This window comes from Copidosoma floridanum, unplaced genomic scaffold (assembly GCF_036245765.1).
Source record: "Copidosoma floridanum isolate Cflo_tuat_1 unplaced genomic scaffold, Cflo_Japanese_pri ptg000014l, whole genome shotgun sequence".
NCBI classification, from domain to species: Eukaryota; Metazoa; Arthropoda; class Insecta; order Hymenoptera; family Encyrtidae; genus Copidosoma; species Copidosoma floridanum.
The window spans coordinates 9,873,487-9,886,660 of NW_028321891.1; the positions used below are offsets into that span (position 1 = coordinate 9,873,487).

General features: G+C 38.6%; 3 protein-coding genes across 3 annotated transcripts; 1 reads left to right on the forward strand and 2 right to left on the reverse strand.

Moving 5' to 3' along the window:
* Positions 1 to 380: 380 nt before the first annotated feature.
* On the reverse strand, positions 381 to 857 carry LOC106635859 (peptidoglycan-recognition protein SA-like). Its single transcript, XM_089592141.1, has one exon. It carries the CDS (start codon positions 855 to 857, stop codon positions 513 to 515), a length of 345 nt encoding a protein of 114 aa, XP_089448267.1. The 3' UTR covers positions 381 to 512.
* A 368-nt stretch (positions 858 to 1,225) lies between these two features.
* On the reverse strand, positions 1,226 to 4,293 carry LOC106636871 (uncharacterized). The gene is made up of 4 exons (XM_014349420.2): positions 3,475 to 4,293; positions 3,037 to 3,198; positions 1,866 to 2,092; positions 1,226 to 1,783 (listed from the first exon to the last, which is right to left on the reverse strand). Exons 1-4 carry the CDS (start codon positions 3,977 to 3,979, stop codon positions 1,487 to 1,489), a joined length of 1,191 nt encoding a protein of 396 aa, XP_014204906.1. The 5' UTR covers positions 3,980 to 4,293; the 3' UTR covers positions 1,226 to 1,486.
* A 4,922-nt stretch (positions 4,294 to 9,215) lies between these two features.
* On the forward strand, positions 9,216 to 11,419 carry LOC106638537 (tubulin delta chain). The gene is made up of 3 exons (XM_014351774.2): positions 9,216 to 9,425; positions 9,540 to 9,595; positions 9,707 to 11,419. The coding sequence occupies exon 3, from the start codon at positions 9,763 to 9,765 to the stop codon at positions 11,062 to 11,064; it is 1,302 nt and encodes a 433-aa protein (XP_014207260.2). The 5' UTR covers positions 9,216 to 9,425; positions 9,540 to 9,595; positions 9,707 to 9,762; the 3' UTR covers positions 11,065 to 11,419.
* The last annotated feature ends 1,755 nt before the right edge of the window (positions 11,420 to 13,174 follow it).

Here is a 13,174-nt window from a genome sequence, read left to right on the forward strand (position 1 = left end):
TTGTCTTCAAATTATCATCCATTATATGTCTTGAAAACTTTAGCCATGTCTTATCGATATTATTGCTAATTACACTTATGTGCAATTTTTGTATTTACTTCTCACTTCTATTACTATTGACATTAACGATAACACTTGTAGCTCTTGAGGTGAATTTTACACTAACTCTGTACGCTGACATCGTTCGACTGATAAAGTCTTTAATCAATTCCCCTTCTCTTTGGAATCTCAGAACTTATGTATGGACTGACAATTACATATAGAATCAGATACACAATTCCAACGGTAGTTGTCCTTTGAAAAAAATGTTAATTATTTTTAGAGTTCCAATTGCTTTTCCCATTGTAGAAGGATGTCGCGAATCAAATGTAAATCGAGAGGACACGTAAAATATGCTTTTGTAGTATTTATTTAGTAAATATTAAAAAAAAATATTTCTTTGAATGTTTTTCGTTGCAGTGCAGCTTGGGTTTCGCAATTAAAACTCTCCGATGGAGAGGAAACAACGTTCTTCAAGGTTTATCCGTCCAGTGATCCCATTTTTGGATAATGTTGTGCAGTTTTTGCCCAGGACTCTCCGTAGACAAGACCTGGCAGTGAGCCAAGAGTTTATAATCCTTTGCCAGCTTGTTATCCTTGACACCGAGTTCCAACAATCTTTTGGCAGCGTCGAGTTGACTATCGGTCGGCTCTGTTGTTAGGAACGTTCCGATGAAGGCTATTCCGATGCTTTTTCTATTGTACCCGTAAGTTTGGGCTCCCTGGATGTCCCAACCGCGGCCGACGTAAACCTCACCGTCACTGCTGATCATGAAAGAGTAACCAATGTCGCCGTAATCTAGTGACAAATGTTGCATAATACAAAATTATCGTTTGCAAAATGTATCTTAGCTTTTGATTCGTTCGAACCTAAAAAAATATACTCGTGGGTGTCGGTTCACAGAATTTATGGGATATACATCGCGTACTACAAGGATAAATGCTAAATAACGGAGTATATTATGGACTTTTTAATAAAAATTCCAAATTTCCATTATAAAACAACAAAGTGTATTCAAAAAGTGATACTTTTCACACAATAAGTATACATGACGGTATTGCGCAATAGCGCGTATTGAAAAAAATCTAATCGAATCGCTCATAACACAATGGTAAACTATAAACACATCGCTTGGACATACCTTTCTCCTTCTGCATCTCATTCGAGTATATAATGATGATGATGATGATGATGATGGTGAAACATTGTAACAATAAATAATCATGTACAAGTTGATTTTTTTTAAGCACAAATAACACCGCTTTGTGATACATGAGGATCAAATAACTATATACGTATATCAGTACGACGCATCGAAAATGATTAATCAGGTTCGATGAGTAACTTTTTGTATATAGCTTGTAAGTGTATGGCCATCAGTCGACGAAGGCGTAAAAATGTATTCGTTATCGAAAAAAAACGATCACTCGGTTGATTATGGCCTTATCAAGGAGTGGGCGACCAGTGGTCCCAGGTCTGGATGATTTCGTACAGCACCTGGCCGGGGCTCTCGGTCTTGATGCACTGCCTGTGCCCCAGCAACTTGTAATCCGGGCTGATCTCGCCTTTTTCCACCCCAAGCTCGATCAGCTTCTTGGCCGCGTGGACCTGGGCGTTGGTCGGCTTCTCGCTGTTGAACGTCCCGATGAACGAGATGCCGATGCTCTTGATGTTGTAGTTAAACGTGTGGGCCCCCTCGATGCCCCAGCCTCGGCCCTCGTACACCAAACCATCGCCGCCGACCTTTTTCAAATATACGTACACAATCGAATCAACTCTCGGTGTGTTTTTATACGTGTTAGCGTTTTGCGTGTCGAGGACTTACCAAAAAGTTGTAAGAAATGTCGTTCCACCCTTTGGACTCGATGTGAAACGTTTGGGCGTACCGTACGTTAAGAACGCACTGGGCCTGGGTGAAGCAAGGAATCGTCGCCGTGTGGCTTATTATCACGTAAACGGCGGGATGGACCTTTAAGGGTGCCGGTGGTTTAACGGGGGGTTGGGCCACCCACTCGACCCTCGAAACGATACGTACACCCTCGAACGTCGGATCTAGAATGGAAATGGCTCTTAATTTATTGCGTTTGTTATCGAACAAGGTTTTTCTTCCAAACAAAAGCTTTGAGTGTGTGATACAGATTCTGGTGTGTGTGTGTGTGTGTGTGTGTGTGTGTGTGTGTGTGTGTACAAAAACGTGTTATCTTTTTTCGAGAGATTTCATAAAGTTTATCGGTTGTATGTTGTAAAAGACTGCGTGTGATTGTATAAAACAGACCATTTGTTTTCATTGGACTTGGGTATGAATTTTTTTTCTTTCTTTTTTTTTTTTTTTTTTTTTTTTTTTTTTTTTTTTTTTTTTTTCAATACTTAGCGTTGAAATATTTTTCAGTACAAAACAAAGCTATTTGGAAGAGAAAAAAAATTCAAAAGCATTTTTGTACAATTAAGTAGTCGGAAAACTTAAACCTTTCGAGTCTTGCATCTTACAAAGCAAAGGAAAGCCAAAATAGAGTTGATTCAAGAGTTATGGCGAATTGGAAAATTATGTATAGAGACTGTGTTAATTATTACCATCTCAATGAGGTGAATTCCCTTCAACTTGAATTTATTAGTAAGTTTTAGCACGCACAAGCGACTATTTCTTTTAATTTAAATACTTTGATGTTCTTCGTATCACTTTTTTTTCTTCTTGACCACCAATTCCGCTCTTAGAACAAATGATGCGTGCATAATCATCACCATTTCGTTGTAAGAACTTGAGACGGAAAGGTCGAGCGTGGCAGAGCAAAAGAAAAATATATGCTGTGCAAGCAACGAAAAAAAAAGTGAACGAAAACGTTAGAAAAGTGTTAATTTGTTGTCGTATTTTTATGCAAAAGCCAAGACAAATTTTCAAACATCGTTATCCAAAAAGAATTGTTAAAAAGACCACTGCGAGCGGGCTTTGCTTGAAGAAACTACAAAATGATGTTGTTTGATCTCTCAAAAAAAGATACCATTGTTTATCGACGTGTCGTTGGGAAAAGCTTGGAGTACCCGTTTCGTCGAGTCGGCAATACCTGACAGCTGCAGGGCTATCGTTGTTATTAGCGCGACAACTATCACTGCGACCGTAGCCACAGCTATGGTACATCGATGCCTCCAAACGAACCTCGACACTGCAAGAAACAAAGAATATCGTCAAAACTTTTCTTTTTTTTTCTTTTTTTTTTTCTTCTCACAACGTAGGTAGGTACATTTGTTTTTTCACCAAATATGTAGTGAACACGACAAACATATACACTTTTGTCCTGCCACGTTGTTGATTTTCTCTTCATCGATTAGATCGCACACCGATCGAATTCTATGCTCAATCAAATTTAAGTTGATGAAAAAAAAAAAAAGCGAAGACAATTGGCACAACTCCGGCATGCGATATAGTGCACCGAACAAACCTCTGGCACCCTTCCAAGCCGGTTGCTCGCAAAACGTGACCGAGGACCCGTCCAGACTCGTGGTCCCGCTGTCCGTCACAGCCCCGTTCTTGCTGTCCACGACCGCCGTCGTCGTGTTGGACGCGTAAACGACCTGTTTAATGGTGACCGGGCCCTTGTAGAACGTCCTGTTGCCCAGATGCACGTTGGTCGAGTTCTCGACCTTGACGTTGCCGAAGTTGGGTGGCTCGACGCTGGGCAGGGCCACGCCGTTCATCCGGTGGGCCAACCACCCTTTGCCCGCCAACTCCTCCTCGGGCGCCTCTTCTGCCTCGGCGTCGCTCGAGGACGTGCTCGACCCATCTCCGTCCTCGTCGGCGTCCGAGTACACCCCGCAATTCGACTCCTCGACTTTCGAGGCCCGATGCACAGCGGCTGTGGGCCCCTTTGCCGGCTCCTCCGCCGGCCGCTGCTTGTCCTCCAGAACATCGACTTCGAGGATGACGGTGCCGTACGCCTGGGCCATACTCCCCGGTGCTCGTCGCCAAAGCCGCGTACGTGCATGCCCGCCGGGGCACTAACATGGGCTCGCCCTCTCCTGATAAAACTGGCTTATCTCGCGCGCGCTTGGCATCTTTGGCTATGGCCAGGTATACACGCTTACGCTCGTGTGTACATTTGACGTGTGTTGTTTTTAAATATCACTTTCTACACTCGCCGCGATCTCATTTATTACTGACTATTACCGATCATCGTTACCGATTTCTTTTTTTTTTTTCAAAAAGCTGTATAAAATATACACTTTTTTACACTCACCACACTTTACGCGCAATATTTTACATATATGTAAAGCACTTTTGGCGCACCAGCGTCGATGACTCCTGCGTGTTGGGGTTTTCCAGCCTCGCGATCCGTATACGTGCGGTACGAAATGAGCGCACACCGAGATGTTTTCCTCGTTCTCTCTCTCTCGCTTTTTTTTTTTTTTTTTAATTTACACTCTTGCGCCTATAAGGGTATACATATATACGCTCTAGCGTCTGGAGGAATGAAAATTGCTCGACGCGATTGCAAAATCGGTATACTTATTTAAAAAAAGTGTACACGCCACACACGATAAATTTGGGATGCGAACGTTTCGTTGCACCGTGGAGAGTGTGTGCGAACGTGAGATAGTAAATGCCGACCTGATGCGAGTGGGATGATGATGATAACGCAAGCGGCGAACCGACGGAGGCAAGGAACTGGAGACAAATAAAGACCTGTTTGGGTTGCCGATACGAGTTTTTTGCGCGTCCCTCCCCCCTACTCTCTTTCTCTCTCTCTTTTCAACCATCGCTTACTCTCTTCTATCTTTGCATAAAACATCATGCAGCATTGCAGTGTGCGCGGATGAATTGTGTGTGAATGTGGCACACGTAGGTACACGACACCGATCAGATATTATCTGTGAGCGCGGCACATGATTTGTTTTATCTTTTATTATATTCGTGGGAGCGTAAAAAACAGATTTTTTTTTTTTTTTTTTTTTCATTCTTCTTTTTGTAAGGAATCATTTGTTTAAAATGGCAAAATGTTTGCTTTTTCAATATATTCGTTGGGGAATCGCAAAATTTTTATTGATTAACGGAGATTGAAACACTTTCTACGTTAATCAAACGAATCGCTCATTTTAATCTCGATTAATCAGTGAAGCGAAACGGAACTGAGGTGATTGTAATTGTTGAACAACCGATTAACAAGTCAAAGTAGTGGATTCTTATTTATATCAATTTTTTTTTTTTTTTTTTTTCTTTTATTGTACGATAAATCGATAAAAGTGGTAGTCTGTTCATACACAGCTGTATACACGTCATACGAAGTAAATGATATTTCACGTTACCGCAGGAAAAAGTATCCAAACATTATTTTTTTTAGATCCCTAATAATTTTTGTCAAAGTCCTCTTTTAGCTCCGGAATTTGTTAACAAGCCTATAGATTTCGGTCTAGGTTGAGGTTTCTTGCTGAGAAAAAATTTTTTCTGTTCGAGTAAGTACTCTCTTAAATTGTCAAGTCTTTGAAGGACATCAAAAGACTTTTGCAAATTTTTTTTCAATGATTTTGGAAAGCTTATGACTCTGGATTGCCTTAAAAACCATCACATTGGTGGGCGAGAAAAAAAAATGTTGTAGAGTAACATTGAAAATATAAAAACGTGTGTCTCAAACACATTACGTTTTTATAAGGTTCCTCAAGTACATAAAATGACAGATAAATTATAGTATTACGATTCTTATAATCTAATCAACCGTGAATACTTACCAATTTATTTTTCCTCGATCGTTTAATCATATCCACATTTAAGCACTGCGTCTTAAAGAATAAAACATTGTATACAAGATAAAAAAAAAATACCCCAATCCATCCGATGTTGGTCTATCTATCCATTGTAAAATCACAACTTACATTCATTGAAAATGTTTATTCGACAAACTGCGTGGATAATTCATCGCTTTTAGAAATTACGTAACGTTTGCAGTCGCTTCATTACACAATACAAAAATGATAAAGACAATTATAAACCTGATTTTTATTACCAATATATGAGCAGATAGCAGCATTTAGCTACTTAGCTTTTGCTCTTTTTTTTTCTTCTTACTGTTGACTTAAATGCACGCTCTTTGTCTCGTCTTATAAATAACATCATGGGGTATAATATATATGTGCTTGAAATTGCGAGACAATACAATGTATAAATAATATATAATTATGTAGATGTTGTACGTTAGCAGGAGGAAACGAAAAATTGAAAGAAATGGAAAATTGCTTCGAAAATGTGAAAACAGGAATGTCTATGGCAATCTTAAAGGAAGCAAAAGAGTGTCAATTGCGAAATAGATAAGAATTGTGCATAAATAACTACTTGAAAAAGGTAAAAACCCAAATAATAATCAATTATTCGTTCCACAACAGAAGGAAAGAAGAATGCGTTCTGTCGGTATACTTACTGTCATTTGAAAGTTGTTTTTTTTTATCAAGTTTGAGTCAAGATTCATAATTAATGGTAAAGAAAATATTTAATTTAACAATTTCCACAAGTAGTATGAAAAGTTGAGAAGAAAAATATCACTCGATGGCGCTGATCCATAGTTTTTTTGCGTTATTTGATGTCTTTGAAACTTTTTAAAACAGCTTTAATTTAATCCAAGCACTCGCGTTTTCTTGCCTAAATAAGCTCTTGAAGTTTTCATTCAAACTATGATTTTATCATTCTGGCAAAAAGAGCACGGTGTAAGATATACACGAAGTTATGTGTAGTAATTATAGTAATCACTTCTAAGTAGTGCCATATGGTCGATTTTATTAAACCATATAAGTAGAATATCTATACTTTTGGAGGAAGATTTTCGGGTAAAAGATAAATTGTATACTTGCTGCAAATAGCCCAGACAATGTTGACTTTTTATTTTCTATCTGTAAGATTAGTTGCGGCTGGTTTATAATTGATTAATTGGCTCTACTATAAGTTGTAATAATTATTTAGATCAGCGCCATCTAGCGGTCGTGATTTTTTTGGCCAAAAATTGCTTCTGAAATTCTGAAGGAGAGCTTTAGGCAGTTCAGCCCCAGAGCCATTTAATCAATTATAAACCAGCCGCAACTTATTAAATAAATACAAAATAAATAGTTAACGATGTCTGTGCTGTTTGCGGCAAGTTTACAGTTTATCTTTTACCCAAAAGTATAAATATATAGGAGGTCGATATTTAGGTAAAAGATAATTTGTAAACTTGCCGCCAACAATGCTAACAACGTTTATTTTTCATTTTATATTTATCAAATAAGTTGCGGCTGGTTTATAATTGATTAAATGGCTCTGGGGCTGAACTGCCTAAAGCTCTCCTTCAGAATTTCAGAAGCAATTTTTGGCCAAAAAAATCACGACCGCTAGATGGCGCTGATCCAAATAATTATTTCAACTTACAGTAACAGTAGAGCCATATAATTAATTATAAACCAGCCGCAACTAATATTATAAATAGGAAATAAAAAGTGGACATCGTTTGTGCTGTTTGCGGCAAGTTTGCAATTTATCTTTTAGCCGAATATCTACCTACTATATATTTATACTTTTAGCTAGAAGATAAATTAAAAACTTGCCGCAAACAGCACAAACGATGTCCACTTTTTATTTCCTATTTATAATATTAGTTGCGGCTGGTTTATAATTGATAATATGGCTCTACTATAAGTTGTAATAATTATTTAGATCAGCGCCATCTAGCGGTCGTGATTTTTTTGGCCAAAAATTGCTTCTGAAATTCTGAAGGAGAGCTTTAGGCAGTTCAGCCCCAGAGCCATTTAATCAATTATAAACCAGCCGCAACTTATTTGATAAATATAAAATGAAAAATAAACGTTGTTAGCATTGTTGGCGGCAAGTTTACAAATTATCTTTTACCTAAATATCGACCTCCTATATATTTATACTTTTGGGTAAAAGATAAACTGTAAACTTGCCGCAAACAGCACAGAAATCGTTAACTATTTATTTTGTATTTATTTAATAAGTTGCGGCTGGTTTATAATTGATTAAATGGCTCTGGGGCTGAACTGCCTAAAGCTCTCCTTCAGAATTTCAGAAGCAATTTTTGGCCAAAAAAATCACGACCGCTAGATGGCGCTGATCTAAATAATTATTACAACTTATAGTAGAGCCATATAATCAATTATAAACCAGCCGCAACTAATTTTATAAATAGGAAATAAAAAGTGGACATCGTTTGTGCTGTTTGCGGCAAGTTTTTAATTTATCTTCTAGCTAAAAGTATAAATATATAGTAGGTAGATATTCGGCTAAAAGATAAATTGCAAACTTGCCGCAAACAGCACAAACGATGTTTACTTTTTATTTCCTATTTATAATATTAGTTGCGGCTGGTTTATAATTGATTATATGGCTCTACTGTTACTGTAAGTTGAAATAATTATTTGGATCAGCGCCATCTAGCGGTCGTGATTTTTTTGGCCAAAAATTGCTTCTGAAATTCTGAAGGAGAGCTTTAGGCAGTTCAGCCCCAGAGCCATTTAATTAATTATAAACCAGCCGCAACTTATTTGATAGATATAAAATAAAAAATTAACGTTGTTTGCATTGTTGGCGGCAAGTTTACAAATTATCTTATACCTGAATATTGACCTCCTATATATTTGTACTTTTGGGTAGAAGATAAATTGAAAACTTGCCGCAAACAGCACAATTGATGTCAAATTTTAATTTTATATTTCAAGAATTAGTTGCGGCTGGTTTATAATTGATTAAATGGCTCTAGGGCCTACACTGCCTAAGCTCTCCTTCAGAATTTCAGAAGCAATTTTTGGCCAAAAAAATCACGACCGCTAGATGGCGCTGATCTAAATAATTATTACAACTTATAGTAGAGCCATATAATCAATTATAAACCAGCCGCAACTAATTTTATAAATAGGAAATAAAAAGTGGACATCGTTTGTGCTATTTGCGGCAAGTTTACAATTTTTTTTTTATTTAAAAAATGACCTAAATATTTACACTTTTGTAAGTCAATGTTCGGGTAAAAGATAGTTTGTGCACTTGCCGCAAACAGCACACAAAATGTTAAATTTTCATCATTTATTTTTAAAATTAGTTGCGGCTGGTTTCTAATTAATTAAATGGCTCTACTATAAGTAGATGCACACTAGTGCATTTCGGGATCAGCGCCATCTCGCGTTATAAGCCGCGCGAGATCGTGACTGTAAACTGAATATCGTTTATCGTTACATTTTCATTTTTTGCGAGTACTTAATTAGCATCGCAGTATTATTTTTCAGTAAGCAATGTAAGGATGTAAAACAAACACCGCTGTTATTTAAGTACCACTTATTGTTTAAGTACGAAGCAGTCAATACAGTGATTGTTTGCTATACAACAGTATATGCACTTACATAAATGCTGTGCACGAGATAGCAGGTAAAGAAATATTACAGATATCAATTATGTTTTCTTAATTAAGTATGTAATTTGTGCTCCTAATTGTGTACTTATTTTAATTACTAAGTCGATTGCTTTATTACTTTGTTTTAGGTAAAAGGCCAATGCTTTTAGAGAACAGAAGAATAAAGTTTCGTTGACCACTCAAGGTGACTTGATTTGTTTGAACAACGTTGTTTAGAGTTTCTTTTGGATTTTGCAAGACAGTTTACATAAAAATCTACCCTAGTTAATAAAAACACATTTATCATCACTTTCAGATTCACGTGGAGACTTCATCAGCATATCTTTTATATCCAGCGCTAATATCAAAGGTATGCTAACAATTCAATTTGGACAATGTGGAAATCAACTGGGGCAATCGCTGTTCAGTCAACTGTCCGACGATTTAGATGCCAAGGACACTGCTATCTCGAAGCAAGACAACAGTACTTACACAGAGCAGAGCTTCCAGAAATGGTTTACTGGGCTAAACAAAGATGGAAAGCGCCTTGCCAGAGCGATATTAATTGATACCGAGCACAAGGTCATCAATAGTATTCGTAGAGATACCAAAGATCACTGGGCCTACAACTCGCAGAATTTTATTTACCAATCTGCAGGAGGTTCAGCCAATAATTGGGCCTTTGGCTCATTAGTCAAGGGACCGCAACTTAAGGATAATATTTTAGAAAACAGTAGAAGAGAAATCGAGAAAAACGACTCCTTCGATGGAATCTTACTTCTGTTGAGCTCAGCTGGAGGAACAGGGTCTGGCGTCGGCAGCTACACTGCCGATCTACTGAGGAACGAGTTTCCTAATAAGACGATCGTAGGCTCGATCGTGCTGCCGTTTACGTCGGGAGAAGTTGGGGTGCAAAACTACAACACAATGCTGACAATTGCCAGATTCAACGAAACTGCTGACTTGACCCTTTTGTTCCAAAACGAGCACGTTCACAGCATTTGCACAAAGGATTTGAAAAACACCGATACCAAATTGATGGACATGAACGACGTGATATCGAGGAAGTTGTGCTCTGTCTTTCAGCCTGTAAACGATGTCTGGTGCAATGCGAATTACTTGACTTCAACGGTAGCTTGCCACCCGAGCTACAAAATCGCGACTATCGAAAGCACTCCGTACGTACCACCCAGAGTCAGTGAGTTTGAGTCAGCCTACAGCTGGGGACTGTACGTAAAACATCTGAAGCAATCTCTGCGATGCCCAGCGATCGGAAAGACAGACGTGAAACCCGTGACCTTAAAATCGGGTCAGTCGTATTACAAATCGGTAACCAACGTTTTGGTATCGCGAGGCAAATTCACCAAAAACGATCCCTTGACCTATGACGAGTTTAAAAACAAGGCCATGTACGTCGACTGGCTGGGCTCGTCCGACCAGCTGACGTGTTTAAATCAGCAGAGAAGGCTTGTGAATCACGAAAAGTTTCTAGCTCTCGTAACAAACAATGCCAAGGTCTCTCAGACTTTAGATAGTATCGTGACCAAGGCATGGAATACTTATGTACACGGGGCCTTTTTACACCAGTACAAAAAGTTTGGACTCGAGGAAGATGATTTTTTGGAGGCCTTTGGTAAGGTTGAGAACGTGATAAAAAACTATAAGAACTTGTGAAGTTTCGTCCCTACATGTACGTATTTGTATAAAAGAATAAGCAAACAAGTGATGTCTGTAATTGAAATGATATTACCAAGTGCCATTTATTCAATATTGAGTATTTTTGTAACGAATTTGCCAACAATTGCAACATTTATATTACGCGAAATAAATACTATTTTTTTCTAGTCATTTTGAAAATAGTCAATAAGGTAGAATCAGCCATACACTTTTTTACACTACAGATGACTCTGATAGCTCTCTTTTCGCCTCTTGCAGTTTCCACTCGTTAAATTAAATACCTACCTTCTTACCTAATGCATATTTATAATATTTCTGGTGGAATTTATAAAAATTAGACAAACTGCATTGTGAAGACAAGGAAAAGTTTAATCGCAAAAATATACATTGTAATTAAACCATAATCATTTTTTTTTTGTTTTAACTTGATAAAAAAAAAACTATTCAAAAATAAGCAAAAAAACATTTTTATATACGAAGTAGGCCTAATGTATAAACATATCAACGCTGCAAAAATAAACAAAAATTTTTTATTGATATTCCTGTACTTTTTATCGTGATCAAAGTGTGTGGACAGCGCGACCCCTAGCACCCACCAACTTCGAGATTAATTTTATTAATTATGCCGATATACAAAAGGTGATTAAAATAAAAAATCAGAATAGACATTGTCTCAGAGGGAAACAGTAGAACTACAAAAAATGTTCCCCATTCAAAACCCCAATGGAACTTTAAGGAGCGAAAAAAAAAAAAAAAAAAAAAAGAAGCTTATCACTTTTCCTGTGCGTGTATAGGTACGTAACATGAATACAGTGGATCGATAGAATGAAATAACGAAGAGCCTTGCCCGGCGTAACATCTAACCCACCGAATACTTACCTCTCATCCCACAACCAAACGGTCGCATGTTGCATTATAAACCTACATGTGACATCAAATCCATTCAAAAAGAGAAAAAGCACAATATTGGCGAAGGGGATGGTAAGTATCCTGTAGGTGTGCGTTCTCTGATTTTCCTAGCTATTGTTATTCTCTCAATCTATCTTGATGGATCGAAATTCCCGGAAGCGAAGCTTTCCTTTGTAAGTATGTGAGTACAGGACACAAAAGTCCAGTTTGTTTGGCTGGTCGCCAATTACGCAAGCGTGACGCCACTTGGGGGGGTTGAAAAGTCGATGCACAAGACATTTGCAATGCATACGTAGGTACGTAACATTGCAAGGCTACGATTGACGTCGCGCTTTTCTTGCAAGTCGTTGGCTCGATTGCGCGAGCTTGCGCTGCTTCTAAGCTCGATAACACATGCACGATGTAGGTACTATTGTTTTTCTCTCGCATCTGGTTTTATTGATTCTGTTAAAAAACAACGTGTATGTGTATACAACACGTATAAAGTGAGAGCTTGCGTCCCTCTTTTATTTCGCTTCTCGTGACTTTTGCGGGAAGCAGAGGACCCCGACGGATTCCTTATTTACTCGAAACAAAATAGAGCATAAACGAAGCGCCCCTTCGGAAGTAGGTGTATTGGTACTTTTATTCTCTCCTTTGACCAGCTCGACATTCGCAATGTATATCGAGCGTGCGAGCAAAGGTGGACACAAAAGCTCGTAAATCACGAGTGCGCGTGTAAAGGTACTGCCGAAATTCCGGGTAGGGCCCAAATCCCACCTCTCCCGGGACTCTCCTTGCGAAAACGGCCCGAACAAACTCTGGGGGCGCTCGCAATCTTGGCAATAAATCTAAATGCGCTGTGTACTAGGTAAGCGCACGTGGAAAGTTTTCGGTCGACGACGATTTGTATACTATCTACGAATGTTTTCTTCGTGGAGAGTAAAACACACTTTGTGCCCCTTCCCTCTCGTTTGGGTGAGGTGTACTTATATACTTGTGCGTTTTGGCTAGATGCATCGCTGCACGATCCTTCAATGGGAAAAGTCTTGCTCTTTCCTTTCTTTCCTCCATTCCAAGGCTGTGGGATCACTAACTGTGTGTGTATACCGAACTACGCAGCGGAAGCAGAGAAAATCCCGAGAAAAGCAGCTCGTCCGATGCCGTCGGGGTTGTTCATCATCCCCATCACGGTGAGAGTGTCGCTGTGACGTCACCG